The sequence below is a fragment of the Globicephala melas genome, chromosome 17 (assembly GCF_963455315.2).
Source record: "Globicephala melas chromosome 17, mGloMel1.2, whole genome shotgun sequence".
Taxonomy (NCBI): Eukaryota; Metazoa; Chordata; class Mammalia; order Artiodactyla; family Delphinidae; genus Globicephala; species Globicephala melas.
In genome coordinates this window covers 61476963-61498177 of record NC_083330.1, presented here as the reverse complement: position 1 = coordinate 61498177, position 21215 = coordinate 61476963, and the positions used below count along the sequence as shown (strand labels likewise).

Genomic DNA, 21215 nt, shown 5'->3' with positions numbered 1-21215 from the left:
TGGCTTAAAATGAAGGTGTGACATGAGATCATTCATGTTTTCAAAAGCTTCTCAGGCTGCTGTGAGGAGAATAAAGGATCCAAGAATGGAAGCAGGAAGACTCATTCGAGTGGGAGAGTGGGGCTTGGATTGGGGATGGAGTTAGATGAAGAGAAAGTGGATAGGCACGTAGAATGTATTTTAGAGACTCAGCAGGACTTGGGATGAATTAGACGCTGGAGGAGTAAGATGTAGTTGTATTTTAAGTCTTAGGTTTTAGAGACAAGAAAACGGAAGCCCAGATCAGTGAAACAACTTGCTCAAAGTCACGCAGCTTGAATGTGTGAAGACAGAATTCAAACGGATTTTCTCTTTCCAAATCATTTTTGCTCTTTTCACCCCGCTGCACTGCGGCTACCCGGGCGGGTTGCATTACACAGGACAAGCATTTTCACCTAATTAGTCAGCTAGTGACCACAGGGGGAAAGCTTCACTCACAGGTTTTTCCAGGGGCAGAGACACTGACCCCTTCTCCATCATCGTAAATGGGAGTCACTGTGACTTTGTATTCAGTATCGGAAAGCAGATTCTTCAGAAGGAGATTGTTCTGGCTTCCAGGCACCATAACCTGAAGAGAAAAGCAAAGGACCGTGGTCTTAGTTAAGACTTTCATTCCTGCTGCTCTATTAATGCGGTGGGACTGTAGGCGTGCTGAAATAATTAGAAGCAAGGAGATGTGCTTGGAGGGTGATGATAAGAAAGAAGGGCATTCATGCAAAAGCATTTCTCTCTGAAATTCCCCTCAGAACACTCCTTAGTTTCTAATCACTAATACGGAAGGCTTAAGTTTGAAGCTCTTAAGCCCTAAGGGGTGGTCTTCTCTCAACATCTTTTCAGTATTTGTAAAGCAGCCAGAAGAGAGAATAATCTTCCTTTTGGAAAGCAGGTGTTTATGGCTTAGGAGTGTTCATTCTATAATCTAGCCCGCATATCACATTGGATTCTACTTGAAATCCTCTTGAAAATTCAGCCTTCCATTCTTTCCCTTTCAGAGATCATCTAATCCCAGTATTTTAGAAAAGGGTGGATGCTAGCCAAGAACAACATTACCACACATTAAATCCAAGATTTCCGAGTTGAAAGATATTTACCAATGACACTAAACAATGTCGCAGCTTTTTTATTTCTGAAAGGAGATGTCTTCCTCAATCTGAAATCACCATGCCTCTGACTCTAAAGGCTGCATAAAATAAAATGCAGCGATGGGGTGGACACCGCTCGAGCATCAGTGCAATGTTCCATGTGGCTCAGCAGTGCGAATCCTGGCATCTCTAAAAGAATATGTGGACCAGAAAAGCCACATGTTCTCAATACTAAAACCACAGAACTTTCTGCCTAGGCTTCAGCAGTGCGATGCTGGCACATCTCTGGGCCATTTAAAAGACTTAATCATGGTTGGAAAAAATGCTAGGTTGTAAGAACTGACCCAAACGCATTTAAGGGAGTCACAAGACTGGGACAGCTGGAGATGCTTTTGGATTCAAGAGCTGGGTAAAATGCCAGCAGGCAAAGGGCATGCTGTCTACTTCTGGATGAGGGAAGGAACCTATAAATCATGGAAAAAGCCCTCGAAAGCCTCGAGGTGAACTCAGAAGCAGCTGTTGCTAAGATATTGCTAAGCTCTAAAAGCAGGATTTTTTTTTTTAATATGAAAAAGGAAGTCTGAATTAAGTGATTTATATTAGAGTAATATGATTTTCTCCTCATGTGAAATGACACTGAAATACACCGGATGGTACTGATGTAGTCCTGGGAGGGAGATTTTATAAAAGGAGCTCTGTTTTATTCTAAAATGAGTTAGATAACCCTGGCATTAAGAACTTGTAAAGAAAGAACTGTGGTTGCCCTGTCTTGTCTTAGCCTATCCATGCAGCTTCCTTTAGGGCATTTCTTTTCAATATAACCCTCTGGAGCCCAGAGCCTGGGCATTTGTTCCGAGCTGTCTGCCTAGCAAACCACCCATGATGATGTTCCTTATATAAGGTCATCTCTCAAACTGAGAAGCACACGGCCTTGGAACCAATCAAGTTTAGCCTGTAGGGTACTGAAAAGCAATGGGACCATTCCGGAGGGCTCATTTTTGCTTGCCAGGTAGTAGTTGCTGTGGTTTATAATAACAGCCCTCATTTAGCTAGCTGCTATTATCTGCCAAGTACTACTCTAAGTATTCTAATGTAGTAATTCAGTTACTCTTCACCACAACCTTTTGAGGTAAGAAGTATGATTACTCTCATTTTACAGATGGAGAAACTGAGACCCACATAGCTATTGGGTTAAAAAAAAAAGCCATATTGAAATCCTGAATATCTGGCCTGAGCCTTTTTTTTTTTTTTTGCAGTACGCGGGCCTCTTATTGTTCTGGCCACTCCCGTTGCGGAGCACAGGCTCCGGACGCGCAGGCTCAGCGGCCATGGCTCACGGGCCCAGCCACTCCGCGGCATGTGGGATCTTCCCGGACTGGGGCATGAACCCGTGTCCCCCTGCATCGGCAGGCAGACTCTCAACCACTGCGCCACCACGGAAGCCTTCCCGAGCCTTTTTAAATCACTGCCCTCTACCCCACTTGACTGCTCTAGCAAACCTCTTTATCCTAATGATACTCATTCCCAAGAATAAAATGTAAACCTCTTGGGCATTCAAAGTTCCTTCTACTTGACCTCTGCTTGTTTGCACAAAGCAAGGTAAAGATAGGTCCCCACTTAGAAGATCTAAATATACACTTCTCCAAAAAAAGACATACAGATGGCTGAATAGCACATAAAAAGATGCTCAACATCACTGATTATTAGAGAAATGCAAATCAAAACTACAATAAGGTATCACCTCACACCTGTCAGAATGGCCATCATCAAGAAGTCTACTAATAATAAGTGCTGGAGAGGGTGCGGAGAAAAGGGAACCCTCCCAAAGTGTTACTGGGAATGTAAATTGGTTCAACCACTATGCAGAACAGTATGGAGGTTTCTTCAAAAACTAAAAATAGAGCTACCATATGATCCAGCAATCCCACTCCTTGGCATATATCCAGATAAAACCATAATTCAAAAAGATACATGCACTCCAATGTTCATTGCAGCACTATTTACCATAGCAAGGACAAGGAAGCAACCTGAATGTCCATCGACAGAAGAATGGATAAAGAGGATGCGGTACATATATATGATGGAATATTACTCAGCCATAAAAAAGAAGGAAATAATGCCATTTGCAGCAACATAGATGGACCTAGAGATTATCATACTAAGTGAAGTCAGACAGAGAAAGACAAATATTATATGATATAACTCATATGTGGAATCTAGCTTTTTTAAATGATATAAATGAACCTATTTACAAAATAGAAAGACTCACAGATTGTGAAAACAAACTTATGGTTACCAAAGGGGAAACATGTAGGGGGCAAGGGATAAATTAGGAGCTTGAGATTAACATACACACACTACTATATACAAAATAGATAACCAACAAGGACTTACTGTATAGCACAGGGAACTCTACTTAACATTCTGTAATAACCTATATGGGAAAAGAATCTAAAAAAGAATGAATATACGTATATGTATAATTGAATCACTTTGCTGTACACCTGAAACTAACACAATAGTGTAAATCAACTATACTCGAATAAAATTTAAAAAAAAAAAAAAGATAGGTGTCCATTAAAGACAGATGCTACAGGTCATAGCAGATGATGGTTTTGTTGAGAAAACAATTCTATAAAAGACGCTCATGGGTAAATGAGGTGCAAATCTAACCAGTGAACTTCATGTTTTTAATTTTTTCAGAAATGCAACTTCATGTCTGGCTCCATTATTGTCCAGAGCTCTTCAGAGCAGCCTGGATCCCATCCATCCAGCAAGCTGTTTCCACAGTAGAAGAGGATTCCCCACATCTCAGTTTGTTCCTATCTTAGAAAGTTCTGTTTCTAGACAGTGATTTTCATGCCTTCTATGGTGAAAGACTAGGTAGGGCTAGTGCCGTTATGTTTTAATCTCAGTCCCTGACGACCAATATTTTTATAAAATACAGTAAAACAAAATCGCCAGAAAATACGGTCATATTCTTGGACGTTCCAGCAATGTCAGATTGCTGTAAACGTTTCTAAGCTTAATCTTAATACCTGAACTTATCTTGTAAGAGACTGAGCCACATTCTGAGTTTCCCTACTCTAGAACATTTCTCAGAATTCAGCACATGGTTTTAGATTTTTACATGTAGGTTCTAGAAAAGCCTGGAATCCTGATTGGCCTTTCACAAATTAAGACATGTGAGACCTCCCTCCCCTGACAACAAAATTCAGGGCAATGTCATTGCTACGTCTCCATATTTCTGAGCAGAGTTGAAAGTCAATCCTTATGAAATATTTGACAGGGGGTTTTACTTTCTAAGAGTTCAAAAGCTTTTTATTGGGAATATTTGGTAGATTTGATTATACTTAGAAAATAAAGAAATACTTCACTTAACCTCAATTGGAAAAGTAAATTTAATTCCCCTTGCTTTATATATATTAAAGCCTGACTTTGGTTTACAATATACCTATACTATTCTCTAACTTCAATACTTTAGCTTATCATTTCCTCAGGTAAATTTAATCAGCTTTTATAGTTAAGGAAAATTTGGAAAGATGGTAAGAGGCATTTCTCTTATCCAGACATTTCTTTTCTCACTTTTGTAATATGGTTTAGCCATCTGTCCTTCCCTGCCTGCATCATTATTTTAAGATATTCATTTGGTTGAACCTGTCTACAAAACAGAAACAGAGTCACAGACATTGAGAACAGACTGGTGGTTGCCAAGGGGAAGGGGTTGGGGGAGGGGTTGAGTGGGGGATTGGGGTTAGCAGGTGAAGCTATTATATACATAATGGATAAACAACAAGGTCCTACTGTATAGCACTGGGATGATAAACCATAATGGATAAGAATATTTAAAAAAAGAATGTATATATAATATATATATGTATAACTGAATCACTTTGTTGTACAGCAGAAATTAACACATTGTAAATCAATTATACTTCAATAAAAAACAAAAAAAAGAAAATATTTAAGATATGCATTTGCTGTGTGGGAGTGAATATAGATCTTCAAGTTCCTGACCTACGTTGGTTCTATAATCTAAATCTAGATGCATGCACTTTCTGTCTTCAGTAATAATAATACGTTACATTTACATAGTAGTAACATTTCATAAGACACTGAGATATAAATTCTCAATTACTCCTCAGGTGAGTCCTTGAAAATATGCCTGTAAATTAAGAGTGAACAAATCTAATTTCATTGGAATTCACTATAGGGGCTTGAGAGTTAAAGAATTCTAAAGTACTTTCTTCTGTGGAGCAAAAATATTTCTGCACAGTAAATAATCACCAACAAAGTTATCAATATTTTTCATTTTTATTAAGGGTTTGTTTAACTGGGGCACATGTGTGTTGAAGACTTTTGATCTTTTCTTCTTCATCTAGGTGTCCAAGTTTGTTTCAAAATAAACAGTGTGAAATGAAAGAAACTAGCAAAGGGAAAATTATCTAGAGATAATCCAAAGTAAATATTATTATTATTTTACCTTGCATAGCTTGTAAGTGCATGCACAAGATTAAATTGTAACTCATTCCAAATTAGCGGGAATAATTTAGCAAGAAGCTTAATGTGTTTCTTGGTAAGAGAAGAAACAAAAACCAAAACAAAACTCTCACTCTGGGAAGTTTTTATGGGTTTCATTTTAGGGACTAAGTTAAAATATGAGGGCAATAACAGGGAAAGTAAAACATCCAAATTAGGTCTTTAGTTACCACGGCTAAGCACAATTTTAATTTTTTTGAATTTTCCAATCATGGATTATTTGAAATCTATGATCCGAGTGAATTTATAATTCAACCTATTTTGTTCAAGTGTCCATTAATTTTCCAAAAGTACTCCCAGACCGATTTCATGGACCTTCTGCTTGTTCACAGTGGACGTGGTTACTGTCCATTGTGTTATCATTATGTTCTACAACAATTCATCCATCAGCTTGAAATTAAGTACTTTCCTGAGAGACTCTTGAGCTCAAACCATGGTTTATGTATTGATATCATACAGATACAAATAAGTTGCCACCAAAGACTTTACAAGTAAGGAAAAGGAAGAAAGGATAATAATGCTATTCTTCTTTTCTTTTTTTTTTTTAAATATGGAACGCTTCACGAATTTGCGTGTCATCCTTGCGCAGGGGCCATGCTAATCTTCTCTGTATCGTTTCAATTTTAGTATATGTGCTGCTGAAGCGAGCACAATAATGCTATTCTTGAACAATAATGTATGTGGAGATTTCTTCCCTAGAGTGTCACAAATATAATGCAGCAGAGGGAAAGAAATGCAACTAATGAAGCTAAATAAAGCATATTTCATAACTAAAAGGAAAAATTTCTCTTGGATACAAACCGGAGTTATTGGGCCTGATGGGAAGTGTGCCTAGGAAACAATTTTCAGGTTCTAGAGTAAAAGGAATGGTATGGTGTAAATAAAGAAAACATGGGAAGGCCACGATTAAGACTGTACCCAAGTTTTCCAAAAACACTAATTCAAAAAGATACATGCACCACAATGTTGACAGCAGCACTACCTACAATTGCCAAGATATGGAAACAACCTAAGCGTCCATCAGCAAATGAAGGGATAAATAAAATGTGGTACATATACACAATGGAATAGTACTCAGCCATAAAAAAGAATGAAATCTTGCCATTTGTGACAGCTTGGATGGACTTGGAGGGCATTATGCTAAGTGAAATAAGTCAGGCAAAGAAAGACAAATACTGTATGATATCACTTATATGTGGAATCTAAAAAATACAACAAACTAGTGAATAAAACAAAAAAGAAGCAGACTCACAGATATAGAGAACAAACTGGTAGTTACCAGTGGGGAGAGGTGGGGAGGTGGGGAGTTAGAGGCACAAACTATTGGGTGTAAGACAGGTTCAAGGATATATTATACAAAATGGGGAATATAGCCAATATTTTGTAATAGCTGTAAATGGAAACTAACCTTTAAAAACTGTATAAAATTTTTTTTAATTTTAAAAAAATAAAAACACTTTATTTCTTAATAAAAAAGAGTCTACCCAGGTTTTCAATAGAGAAAAACAAATACAGATGAAACAACTTAAAGAAAACTCAACACATAAAAATCTAAATCCCACAGGGAGACACTCATGATTAAGAATACATTAGAAATGACTATAAATCTGCTCAAAGAGAGTCAATGTCAGTGAAAAATACAACTATTTGTTAATGGATGGCATTTCATTAGGAACACTTCAACTGCATAAAGAAGACCTTTGAGTTATGCTTCATTTAAAAACTTCTAATCAGATTCCCAAGGGCAAAAAAGTTATATATGTGTATATATACATACAGAATTTTATATATTGGACTTCCCTGGTGCTGCAGTGGTTAAGAATCCGCCTGCCAATGCAGGGGAAACGGGTGCAATCCCTGGTCCGGGAAGACCCCACATGCCGCGGAGCAACTAAGCCCAAGTGCCACAACTACTGAGCCTGTGCTCTAGAGCCCACACGCCACAACTACTGAGCCCGTATGCCTAGAGCCCGTGCTCCACAACAAGAGAAGCCACCGCAATGAGAAGCCCTGTGCACTGCAACAAACAGTAGCCCCTGCTCACCGCAACTAGAGAAAGCCCGCGTGCAGCAGCAAAGATGCAACACAACCAAAATAAATAAATAAGTTTATATATTTAAAATTTACATTTCAAAAGTATACACACACTCACACACACACACACATATACTCACACACACAGACAAGTGTATAATGGACTATTTATGACCCAATTTTTGTGCTCTAACAAGTTGTCAAGGAAACAGAAGCAAAGCGGTAAAGAAGGTTCAGATGCTTTATCAATTTAAAGCAGGTTGTATGCGGAGCACGTTTCGGAGAAAGAAAGTCATCAGGAGACCAGTTGTTAAGTTTGGATCAAGCAAAAACATTAGTTTCCAGAGAAATGAAGAAACGGGAGTAAAGCTTGCGTTAATCTCAGGAAATAGTCTCGTTAGCCTGGTTAGTCAGGAAACTTGTGGAGTTGCTAGTCAGCTGTATTTATACAGACCGTTCCTACCACTTCTTCGGCAGGGTCCCCTTGAGCAGTCAGGTAGGTCACCCTGAACTGCTGCACACTGCTGTCTGAAATGTCCCATTTTACCCGCAGGCTAGAAGTGGTTTCATCATCTACAACCAGGTTTCTGACTCCCGTGCGGAAAACTGGAATAAACACAACCAAGTATTTAAGGAACTTTTCATCCATCATATGTCAAAATGAGCTACAGAGATGATTTGTGGACATGACAACAAGTATCATTTAATGTATCTCTACCATGTAGACCCAGGTGAAGCAAGAACAACTCAGCTTTAGTTAATAGAGAGCCATGATACCTACTGGTAGCAAACAAAAATGGGCTTAAGAGATCTCAAGGTGAGATCATGGATCCCTCAAACCACCAGCTCTGTATATACACTAAGAAGGGGAACTGGGGAGCAGCCCTTAGACTAGGAAACCAGAAGGGGAGCCCAAAGGGGAGCACGACTGTGAGAACTTCACATTAGGCCTGAGCTGGAGAAGTGGGCGTGAGGGACCAAATGTGGTCAACCTCGGCGTGCAATCTAGCATCCAACACACATCCCATCACCTGCTCCCCCATTTCTGTTTTAACACTTGTCACTCAAAGCACAAATCTCCCACCAGGGCTGCCTCTATCCACTCAGGCCACATGGATTTCATCCTTTCTCTGAGATCTGTCCACACTCCTTCCCTCGTTTTCTCTGACACGTTCCTTTTCATCTCCCAAAGTGACTGCTCTCTCATTTGTCCCATTGTTTCTTCTCCCTCTTGTGCCAACTTCCTTTCATTCTGTCCATCGCCATGGACTCTTTCTTCTCTTCATTCATTTATTCATTCATTCAGCAAACGTTCATTGAGCTTTTCCTGTATGTCAGACTGGTTAGGCCTTTAAGACATACAATGATCTACAGTCGACAAAAATAGTGAAAGTGTCACAGAAGAGACAGGAGAGTGACATTTATCAGGCAAAACTTTACCTACTAGGCTGTAGGTACAGAATGCGACATCTCACCTTCAGGGTTAGGAGTTCTAGATGGCAGGAGGATATGGGAAAAGCATGAAGCATATGGTTGAGGCCAGGAAGGGAAGCAGAACCCAGTCAGGAAGCATCTTGTATGTTATGATTAAGAGATGTGGGGTCATAAAGAAGGGCTCAGTAAAGGTTAACTGAAGAATGAATGAATCAGTGAACGAATGAATAAATGAATGGTATTGGAGATTCACTGAAAGGTTTTAGGTCAAGAAATAAATATCAACAAACTTGCTTAATCTAGTTGACTGTGACAACTAGTTGGGAGGTATATTATAACGGAGGGGAGAGTTAAGCTGAGAGAGAAAATAGCTGATGTAGGAACACCAATACACCAGCCACGGCTCAGTTACCCACAGAAATGCATGCAAACTATGATATGAATAATTCTCAACAGAAAGCAATAGGAGAAGGCACTGAGACCAAGAGTAGGGCAGAGACTCCTGGGGCTGGATACTAACGTCCTCTAAAAGATTAGAATGGGAATTCAAAACAAAGATGGGAAAAATAGAGAGTACCACAGTGATACTGATTAGTAGACGAGAAGACCAATTAGCATTTAGGGATAAGAAGAGGTTGAGAGCTCTGAGGGGAGTGAAATTTGAACTGGTATGCCCTGTTCCTAATCAATCATATAAATCAAATAAAACTGGGATAATATAACTTCTGTTTAAATCAAATTTTTCTTATGGGTAAACAGGCTTCTATTTGTCCTTACCTGATGTCACAGGCCTGGTAGGTGCTTCGGTCGTAGGCGGTTCTGTCCAAACACTGTCAACTAAAAAAATATTCCTCACTTTAAAATTCTGTAATGATGATAACTCTATACATTTGTGTATATCACTTTATAGTTTTCAAAGAAAAGTTCACCTATATTATGTCACTTGTTTCTCACAACAACCTTGACCACGGTTGCAAGAGAGAAGTGAGTTGTAAGGTAGACATTGTATCTATTCCACAGATAAGGAAACAAACCCAAAGAAGTTAGTTTCTAACCACAGATACCAGCCTTCATATAACCACTTGAATTACATCTATAAAATTGTGAAACCTCCCAGTTACTTTGAAATGGGGCATAACCATGGTGAGGAAAGGAAATTAAACAGTGCTATAGATCAAGTTGTAAAGGGGCTGCCAAATAGGACCAGCAAGGAAGACAATAAGAAGTGCATCTGCTATTTCTTGTATCCACCCTGGACAACCAGTGGATGGAGCTGCTGTGTGGTGATCCGCCTAGATGCCCTCTTCATCAACATACTCATCCAGCAGCTTCTGGAGTACAGCTGCCAATGGCTCAGAGCTCTGGTAACTGCCTTGCCTGGGGTTGCAGACTCTGTCAGGGGATGGCCTGCCTCCAATCACTGGGGATGCAGGGATAGAAAGGCCCAGCCCCTTTGACTCAACTTGGGACCACTCAGAAGGGTCATACCAGGTCCAGAATTTCTAATAGAATTAGCTGAGGGCTCTGTTTTAGCTTCTCCCTAAGTCCTATTTCCTTACAGATATATCTCCCAACTACACTCTTCAATAAACCTTCTGGATGCAATTTTCTACTTCAGAATCTGGCTCCAGGGAACCCAATCAAAGATAATTTAATATGTGGTTAATACCTCATACTTAAAAAATGAAGGGACAAATGAATCAGCAAGTGAATTTTGTGGATTCTTGGAACCACGATCAACTTGGGAAATTCCAGAAACTCTTGGACATTTTTGCCCTATATTTATTTGTTTGCTCATTTATAACTTATTTCATCTATCCATCCATCCATCCATTTATCCACCCATCCATCCATCCAACCATTCCTCCATTCAACAAATATTCATTGCACAGTTAAAATATGCCAAGAACTGTGCTAAGTGTTGGGGACATAATGGTGAACAAGACAGATATGGTCCCTGCCTTTAGGTGATGATAGACTAGGAGTCTAATAAGATGCTCCACATATTGCTTTCATTAAAGGTAAAAATGTATGAAGAGTTCTAGGGACAAAGCCTCTGTAGCCAGGAATAAGGCTGATGTGCAGGGAACCTGGTGGCGTGAAGAGTGTGTCAGAATAAATGGTCGGAGCTTGTGAAGTCCATCTTGGCCTGACCAAGACTTACGTGTGGTCCCAACGGCAGTCACTACCTCAGTCTCACTTCCACCATCCAGTACAGCCAACAGGGAAACTTCATATTCAGTGCCAGGTTCCAGGCCTTCAATAACATATGAGTCTTGGTCTTCTTTTAGGACAACCTGAAAAGTATTTGGTGCTTAGTAACTGGGTTTACTTGAATAACATAGGAAAAAGTTAAGAAAAAATAATAAAATGGAAAGATGTTATCCCGAGCGTAAGCAATAAGTGACTAAGCATCAACAACTTCAGGGCCGTTGAATTCAATTTTAAAGTCAAACCAGAGACTTTTTTCTTTTCAAATCTCTCAGCAACTAAACGATTAATATTGCAAAAGGGGCCTTTTTTGAAGTTTTTAAAAATTTCATTTATGACTATCAAAGAATCTGGAAATCCATAACATATATAACTAAAGCCCTAGCAAAAATGCATTTTAATTTTACAAAAGTCATATGATTTGACATTTGTAAAACTCCAGGTCATGGAAAATAGTAATTACTTTTGGGATTCTCAATGTGTCTTAAAACAAAGACCAACTCAAATGCAGCAGTGGGCATTCACTTCCAGATAAAACGCCCTGGATTAATTTTCAGCCTCAGACAACTCACTTCTTCAGTCTTCCCACCGTAGACTGGAATCCACATCAACTTGTGTTGCCCTTCATCAACTGAGAGGGGATGCCAGGTCACTCTAAAACTATCTGTTGTCACCTCATCAATTTCCAAGTATTGCTGGGCGGGAACTTCCTCTGTAAGCCAAGGAGGGAGATTTTGTTAGGGAACTGACAAGGGAAGAAAACCATAACTCAAGCAGCTCCCCGGGGCCACAGGTAGAGAAGACCCTCTGGTGAATCTCTTGTGTTAGGAAAGCACATGGAAGCAGGGAAAGCAGCGTGAATTAGTCCAGTGTGGGCTTATGTTTCTGTTTCCAGCATTTACCCACAGAACGAGTTAGGAAGACCAGGGACACAGCAGATTTTTACAGTTTTCCTGGAATTTCCAGAACTCTTAGATTCTCTATTTGGCCCTTTTCATTAACTATAAAAAAAAAATAAGACTGCCATATTCATTACTTTACAAAGATACTATTTTCCAAGTATTTTGAAGAAATTAACAAAATGATGCCCTAGAGGCCTGAGAAATGTCACTTTTAGCTTTATTCACGTTGGTGCCTAAATCACTCTCTAGTAATAAGTTAAATCCTAGAGAAGAACGTTCATCCTTTTAATCTTGTACATGTGGCTGCCATCAGGAGTGAAGTATAATTTATCAGACATCCATTATTTCACTGCTTAAACACTTCTGGGATGTACAACAGAGACCATAACATCTAATTACACCGAAAATGAATTGTCAGTCATTGATTTTTATTATATGAAATCAGAGATTTTAAAACTCTTTGACAGGATACCATGAGAATTCCAACTACAGTTAGCCCTTGCGAGATTTTGCAAAATTACTGAACTTTTTTCTGTGAAGATTATTTCTCAGTCCAGCTTATTTCTCATCTCTCTCCAAATTACCTTCTCATCTCAATACAGCACTAAATTTGTTTCCAAGTGCAATTCATGATAGGTCCAGAAAGCAAACAATAGAATTTTTCCACCAGGAGGCAAAAAGAAGTTATATTTATTGACTACAAGGTATATATAGAAAAGAAAAATAATGCATTCATGCTATATTTTTCATTTTAGTATTTAAAATATCCCATATTATTGTATTAATATTGCAAGCTTCATGAAAATAATTATTGGCTATAGATTGATGTATTAGGTTAAATGGTATGAAACCATCATTTTTTGTAGGTCAAAAACTGTTGGAGAGCTCTAATTTTGGAAGTTCAACTTAATATACACATATATCAATGGAAGAAATGTGAAAATTTTATGTCGATAGAACAAAAGAAACAGTGTGAGATCAGGAAGAAACAATGCACACTTTTATTTAACTGAGACCTTTGAACTTAGATGGTCCTGTCCCTCTTTCCCTTGCTTTGAAAGAACATGATTAGCCAGTAGGCATTCTACTCACCTAATTGTTCATTGGGTAATAATACTATAAAGTAAACAAATATTAAAATGCAATCTCTTCAAAATCACAATTGAAGAAGCTGCTCCAGCTTCTGGTTTCCATACAGTTACTCTTGGAAACTTTTCAAACCATAATAAGGCTTACCTGTGGTAAAAATTCCAGTCAGAGGCTCCGACTGTCCTTCATCATAGATGGAGAAAATGGCAACAGTATACTCGGTGAGGGGTGTCAAGCCCTTCAGAGGGAACGTAGTAACAGGATCAACTTCAACCTGCAAAGGAAAGAAGTCATAATAGCTATATCATAGGCAGAACATTCTATGACATAAATCACAGCAAGATCCTTTCTGACCTTCCTAGAGAAATGGAAATACAAACAAAAATAAACAAATGGGACCTAATGAAACTTAAAAGCTTTTGCACAGCAAAGGAAACCATAAACAAGACCAAAAGACAACCCTCAGAATGGGAGAAGATATTTGCAGATGAAGCAACTGACAAAGGATTAATCTCCAAAATTTATAAGCAGCTCATGCAGCTCAATAACAAAAAAACAAACAACCCAATCGAAAAATGGGCAGAAGACCTAAACAGACATTTCTCCAAAGAAGATATACAGACTGCCAACAAACACATGAAAGAATGCTCAACATCATTAATCATTAGAGAAAGGCAAACCAAAACTACAATGAGATACCATCTCACACCAGTCAGAATGGCCATCATCAAAAAATCTAGAAACAATAAATGCTGGAGAGGGTGTGGAGAAAAGGGAACCCTCTTGCACTGTTGGTGGAAATGTAAATTGATACAGCCACTATGGAGAACAGTATGGAGGTTCCTTAAAAAACTACAAATAGAACTACCATATGACCCAGCAATCCCACTACTGGGCATATACCCTGAGAAAACCATAATTCAAAAAGAGTCATGTACCAAAATGTTCATTGCAGCTCTATTTACAATAGCCAGGACATGGAAACAACCTAAGTGTCCATCATCGGATGAATGGATAAAGAAGATGTGGCACATATAGACAATGGTATATTACTCAGCCATAAAAAGAAATGAAATTGAGCTATTTGTAATGATGTGGATAGACCTAGAGTCTGTCATACAGAGTGAAGTCAGAAAGAGAAAGACAAATACCGTATGCTAACACAAACATATGGAATTTAAGAAAAAAAAAATATCATGAAGAACCTAGAGGTAAGACAGGAATAAAGACATAGACCTACTAGAGAATGGACTTGAGGATATGGGGAGCAGGAAGGGTAAGCTGTGACAAAGCGAGAGAGAGGCATGGACATATATACACTACCGAACGTAAGGTAGACAGCTAGTGGGAAGCAGCCCCATAGCACAGGGAGATCAGCTCGGTGCTTTGTGACCGCCTGGAGGGGTGGGATAGGGAGGGTGGGAGGGAGGGAGATGCAAGAGGGAAGACATATGGGAACATATGTATATATATAACTGATTCACTTTGTTATAAAGCAGAAACTAACACACCATTGTAAAGCAATTATACTCCAATAAAGATGTTTAAAAAATAAATAAATAAATAAATATAGGAAACAGAAGCCATTTTATTGTCTGCAGTTCACTTGGCTGGCAGCAGAGCTGCAAGTACTGCAAAAGAGATACTAAATTATAAAACCATTTAGATATTCACATTTCTAATCTTACAACCTTAAATAGAATACCTATCAGTTAATTCTCATGACATAGTTACAACCAATATTATTTCCATTCATTAAAGATATAGAAAGTGAGGTACACAAAATTTGCAACGCTAATACAAATAAGTGTAATGTTTATAGCCGGATTTGCTAGGAGTAGCCAGACATGCACTATAACTTCTGTAGGAGTTAAATAGATGAGCAACCATGCAGGAGAAGGTGAGCACAGTTGCTGTTAGTTTGGTTCTTCAATGAGTCAACATTTTTTTTTTAACATCTTTATTGAAGTATAATTGCTTTACAATGGTGTGTTAGTTTCTGCTTTATAACAAAGTGAATCAGCTATACATATACATATATTCCCATATCTCCTCCCTCTTGCATCTCCCTCCCAGAGTCAACATTTTTTAATTGGTAAGTTTCACATAAAAAGAGAAATCCCTGGTCAGACACACCAACTTTCTTTCCATGTCTTTCCCACCTCAGGGAGTTGGCACATGCAATTCATTCTGTCTGAGACCTTATTTCCTTGGCTCTTTTTTCAAAATTAGGGCTTCACCGTCTGTCAGGACTGTACTTATATTTCACCTCCTCATGGGGGTGTTCATTTTTCTACGTATCTCAGTAGGGTGATTCCCTAACATTGCCTTTGTTTGTTTTCTCCCTAGCACCCATCCCAGCCTGAAATCATTTTATTTCCTAGTAGAAGATGTTTATTATTTCCTGCATAGAGTGTAAGCCCCTTGAGGTCAGGACCTTGTTTAGCTTCTTTGATACTGTATGTTGAATTATAGTGAATAGAATACATAAATGAAAACTGAGATGGAAGCACCAAAGATCCATTTTACAAGAGATTAAAAAAAAAGGGAGGGGGCTCATCTGAGCAAAAAGTTAATCCAGAAACCATAGACATCTTGAAGGAATTGACCTCAAGTCAAAAGAAAGATTGCCAGCCCTGGGGGAAGGAGTTTCCCTTTTCACGTTTCTGGAATTCTGAGTCACTCTGCTAGAGAGCACCAGCCAACCCCAGCCTTTTCAGCCACCCCAGACATGGATTGAAGTCATCTTGGAAGTTCCAGCCCAGTCAAGTTTCCAGATGAATGTAAGAGTCACCTTAGCTGAAACCACATAGAGCAGAGACAAGCTGACCCTGCTGAGCCTGCCCAAGTTACATAATCATGGGTTGTTATTTTAAGGCAGGGTGTTGGTTACATAGCCAATAGTTAATTGAAAATACGTATTATCTTCTTCTGAATCTAGGCCTGATAATATTATGGGTAATTCTTAGCATTTGATGTTTACTCTGGTCTGGGTATTATCTCATGCTTTACATGCATTAGTTGTACTTACATCCTTACCACAACATTGTAAGGTAGCTCGTTATTACCCCTAAGTGGAAGATGGAAAAAATGAGACTCCGAAAAGTTAAGGAACTTGCCCAAGGGAAAGCCAGCTAGTTCCTAAAACTTAAACACAAGGGTTTCACGCTCTAAATTCTCTGTTTGTAAATACTATTTACAGTATGGCTCCATTATTTAAACTCACAGAGAAGACAAATACTTAAAATATGAGTTCAAGATGGTCTTCTAAACTATATTTCCTATTGCTTTCTGTTGTTTTGAATCGTAATGGCTAAGATTTACTGAGCACTTATAATGTGCCAAGGACCTTACATTCATTGTTTTATTTAGCCTCCTATCCCCCGTCAAACACTAGGTATTTATAATGACTGTTTTACAAATGAGGAACCTGAGGCACAAAGACCTCAACCAACTTTCCTGGAGACATAAAACTATTAACTGGAATGAATAGTTAGGCCTTGGTATACTTATATATAAGTGTATATTTTTTTATATATATACATATATATATACACACACACATATATACACATATATATACACACATATAAATATGTAAAGGCATATGTATTTTGAACATTATATATTGAATATATATATTTTTTCAACATATATATATATCTGTTGAAAAGATCTAGTTTATTAAAAACATTTTATTTGATGCTGAACAGACCATATTTTATGCATTAATTAGTGATCATTTTATTTCATCAAATGAAAACTTCTAGGTATCACTTATTTTTACTTGTTATGTTTTAGATTAAGTTCTGGAACTCATTTTATTGGTAGTACTTTTAAGATGTAAGAGAAGAATTTGGGAAAATGGTGACAAATGACTATGATTCATTGTTATGCAACGATTTTTGAGAAAAATTTTTCAGACTATCTAGCAAAAACTTCACTTCAGACTATTCTAGGATGGATGAGGAGAATCCTTGATGAGGAATGAGGGACTTGGGCTCTGCTCTGGGCTCTGTTGTTGAGTCACTGCTGTAGGGGACTGGACTTGTCTCTCAGAGTCTAAAAACTATGGCCTTTCATTTCTAAAACTCAAATGGCAGCACTTTAGTTCTCCATCATGTTTGCACATTTCCCCAAATCTTTTCACAGTACATGCTATCTGAGATGACTTCTTTCTGCAGTTTGACAGGTCAGGCTTTGGCAACTTTTTTTTCTATAAAATTTGCACAAGGTGCTCTCTGTAAAAACCTCAGAGGCTGTCTCAGGATTAGCACTCAATGTGTGTTAGCTGCCATCATCATCATCATCACCATCATCATCACCTCCATCATCATTATCACCACCATCATCATCACCATCACCATCATCACCATCATCATCACCATCATCCTCATCACCATCATCACCATAATCATCATCATCACCATAATCATCATCATCACCATCATCATCATCATCACCATCATCATTATCACCATCATCACAATCACCACCATCCTCATCACCATCATCACCATAATCATCATCACCATCATCATCACCACCACCATCACCATCATCACCATCACCACCATCATCATCACCATCACCATCATCACCACCACATCATCACCATCATCACCATAATCATCACTATCATCATTACCACCATCATCATCACCACCATCATCATCACCATCACCATCATCATCATAATCATCACCATCACCATCATCAGTAGCAGCAGCATTTGTTTAAGTGCTCTGTTTTATTTTTTTTTGGTCTCCAAAAGTTAGGGAGAGGGGTCATGCAGAAAAGACACAGAGGAGGAAGAGGAAGTGAAGGAGGGAAGATGGGAGGAAGTGAAGCAGAGAAATAGGAATTGAGTTGAAAACAAGCTTTTACAATCAATTACATGTTATGTAGTAAGTAGATTTTAGTTGGGATATTTTGAAATTCATTCCAGAATATTTTGGGAATTTCCTAAAAATCCAATTGTAGCATCATCTTTAAATAAAAGCTTAAATTAATAGAAGTAAAGCAAAATATGGTAGGAATATTCACCCTTAAAATCATATATTCCAAAACTAGGTAAAGTAATATTTGATTTATATAAGACACTTATCCAGCAACCTTTAGTCTCAACTGCATGGTTAACAATTAAGAATTAAGAACACACACACCAGTCAAAATGGAAATGTTACAAAATCTACACATTGTTTATGCATTTTACTCAAATAAAATGTTCTCAGACTTTTATTCATGGTCTATTTACTCATATTTTAAATTCAGTTTTATCAAACATAGCTTTCTAATTTCTCAGCACAATACAAATTAGAAATAGCAAATGCCAAAGGCACTCCCAAGATTGAAAAACACTGCAAAAAAGCACATGTATTTCTTAACAAATATATTATTAGTCTGGAGTCATTATTTATAAAGGCAAATAACGTAAAATGCCATGAGAGGCCAGAACAGCTATAATTTTTTTTAACTGGATGTTAACTAGACCTATTATGAAATGTCACAATGAATACAAATATTAAACCATCATGCTGTATACCTGAAACTAATATAATGTTATATGTCAATTACACCTCAATAAAAAATAAATATATTTATATAACTCATATTTACATATATATGATAAATTATTTTTATTTCAAGAAAAATTATCACCAAATAAAAATATTTTGCAGTGAAAAAATATGCTAGTGAATACGGTTGTTATGTTATTATTTATTATTTTTTTTTGCGGTACGCAGGCCTCTCACTGTTGTGGCCTCTCCCGTTGCGGAGCACAGGCTCCGGACGCGCAGGCTCAGCGGCCATGGCTCATGGGCCCAGCCGCTCCGCGGCATGTGGGATCTTCCCGGACCGGGGCACGAACCCGTGTCCCCTGCATCGGCAGGCGGACTCCCAACCACTGCGCCACCAGGGAAGCCCTGATATTTTAATTGTTCAATGAGTCAACATTTTAAAATTGGCAAGTTTCACACAGAAATAAAAATCCTTGGTCACATAGTCAAGGGGAACAAGACCTGGCAGCCCCTGGCTGGATTTCTGTGCAGCAACCGTCTTCAGGAGCTGACACCAGCTGCTTCTTGGATGAACATGTACAAACTCCCCGGCAGGGTAGTCCCCACCACACCCAGCATCCGTGTCACTGTAACCCATTGTCCCTTGTCATTTACTGTTGTCTTTCAGTAGAGAATTTCTTCTACATGCATGTCCCCAAAATGGGAATATGAAATATAACCTAAGGTAGCTTCATATTTCAAGAAAAACAGGTGAGACTGTATTTCTTTGCAGGTGTGACAATTTCTGCACTCATTTACATTATCTGAATAACCTTCCTACACAGCTGAATTTGCAACCCTTGGGAAAGTAGTTTATTTCTTGGTGATAACAAAGAGACACCAATAGCTCGGTGCTTTAGACTTCCTTCTTTTTCTACTCCAGGATCTCATCTTCAAAAGCAAAGCAGCTAGTCTAAAGATTCCAGCTTTGTCAGAATTATTTGCCCTCGGGATTTTTGACGATTTAATGAAAGATGCTGAACAGTATTTCTGTGCTGTTGGCAAATGTGCAGTTATGGTCCATTCATTGCCTAGTGTCCCGTATGACGGCACATTCCGCAAAATATTGCTTGGATTTACTTGTAGGAAAAAGTTCGTCTCTGCATATGAAAATATGTGCTTTATTTGGTCAGAAAATAGAAATCATGTAATCCAACCTATTTCCCTTGTTGTCTTAGCTTCTTGGACCAAGATAAGGAAAAAAAAAATAAAAATAACTTTGCTATCTAGCCTGCGAAAATGTATTTCCAAGGAGAGAATTTCTGAAGAGTATTCATCACTGAGTGCAAAATACTGTATCTTCATGGGTTTCAGTAAGTTCTATTATTTGAAAGTATCTTCCTACACAAAACTTGAATGATTCAGTTTTCAATGTAAGCTCATTGAACTAGGGTCTTTCAGATGCCGGTTTACTAAAAAGCAGAGGGATAACCTGAAAAACACTGATATTTCTAGTTTACTACTTGTGTCAAGATACATACTTCCTTATCCCTATTTGCTGGGGCAGACTGTATTTTCCAAAGATGGCTGTGTCAATACCTATCTCTCATCCCCCTTGCCTCCCACCATAGGTTGGCACTGTTCTCCTCCCCATCTTAAATCCATGCAGAGACTTGTGGCGTCTCCTACCTATGGAGTGTGGTGGAGGTGATATTTCTGTGACTTTTGATGCTAGGTAACAAAAGGTGACACAGCTTTCACCCAGCACTCTCTCTGTCTCTCTGGATACATGTCTGGGGACTCCTAAGCCAGCAGGTAAAAAGTCCAGCTCCCCGAAAGCTGTCATGCTGAAGGGATCACGTGAAGAATCTACTTAGAGATATAGGGCTTCCCTGGTAGCACCGCTCCAACGCCCAGCTGGTCTAGTCTTTCCAGACCAGGTACCAGACATGAACATGGAAGTTGCTGTGATGACATCAGCTCCAGTCACTACCTGGCTACAGTCTCAAGAGTGATCCCAAGCCAGAACTACACACCCAACTCCAATTCCTGACCCACAGAAACAGCAAGAGAAAATAAATAATTAGTACTGCTTTGAGCCACTGTGTTTTGGGATGATCGGTTACATAGCCATAAAAAACTAAGACCCAACCACCGGAAAAACGCACATCCTGTTCCACAGCTTACCTCGTTGATTTCAGTCCCATCGGCGTTGTTATATACAATCCGATAACCACTGATCTTTCTTGAAGTTGGGTCCCAGGCTAACCGAGCACTGTTAGAGCCAACACTGGAGATTCTCAGGTTTCTGGGTGGACTTAAGGGCACTTTGCAGTAAACGAAAAATAAAATTTTTCTGGAGTTCAGTGCAATAAAGGGCACTT

General features: G+C 38.6%; 1 protein-coding gene and 1 non-coding gene across 6 annotated transcripts in view; both read right to left on the bottom strand.

The window, feature by feature from the left end:
- The window catches only part of COL14A1 (collagen type XIV alpha 1 chain), a 268310-nt gene that overhangs the window by 130452 nt on the left and 116643 nt on the right, over positions 1 to 21215 (bottom strand). For 4 of the 5 annotated variants that reach the window (XM_030875687.3, XM_030875690.3, XM_060287056.2 and 1 more), the window contains 7 exons: positions 21019 to 21158; positions 13478 to 13604; positions 11912 to 12051; positions 11293 to 11425; positions 9906 to 9965; positions 8149 to 8300; positions 478 to 607 (listed from right to left, as the gene is read on the bottom strand). In XM_030875687.3, the coding sequence (XP_030731547.1) occupies positions 478 to 607; positions 8149 to 8300; positions 9906 to 9965; positions 11293 to 11425; positions 11912 to 12051; positions 13478 to 13604; positions 21019 to 21158 (882 nt within the window). The remainder of the gene's footprint in view (positions 1 to 477; positions 608 to 8148; positions 8301 to 9905; positions 9966 to 11292; positions 11426 to 11911; positions 12052 to 13477; positions 13605 to 21018; positions 21159 to 21215) is intronic. The other variant, XM_030875689.3, reaches the window with a different exon arrangement.
- Positions 6205 to 6311, bottom strand: LOC115863434 (U6 spliceosomal RNA). The gene has a single exon (XR_004043551.1). It is a non-coding gene; the product is annotated as a U6 spliceosomal RNA (small nuclear RNA).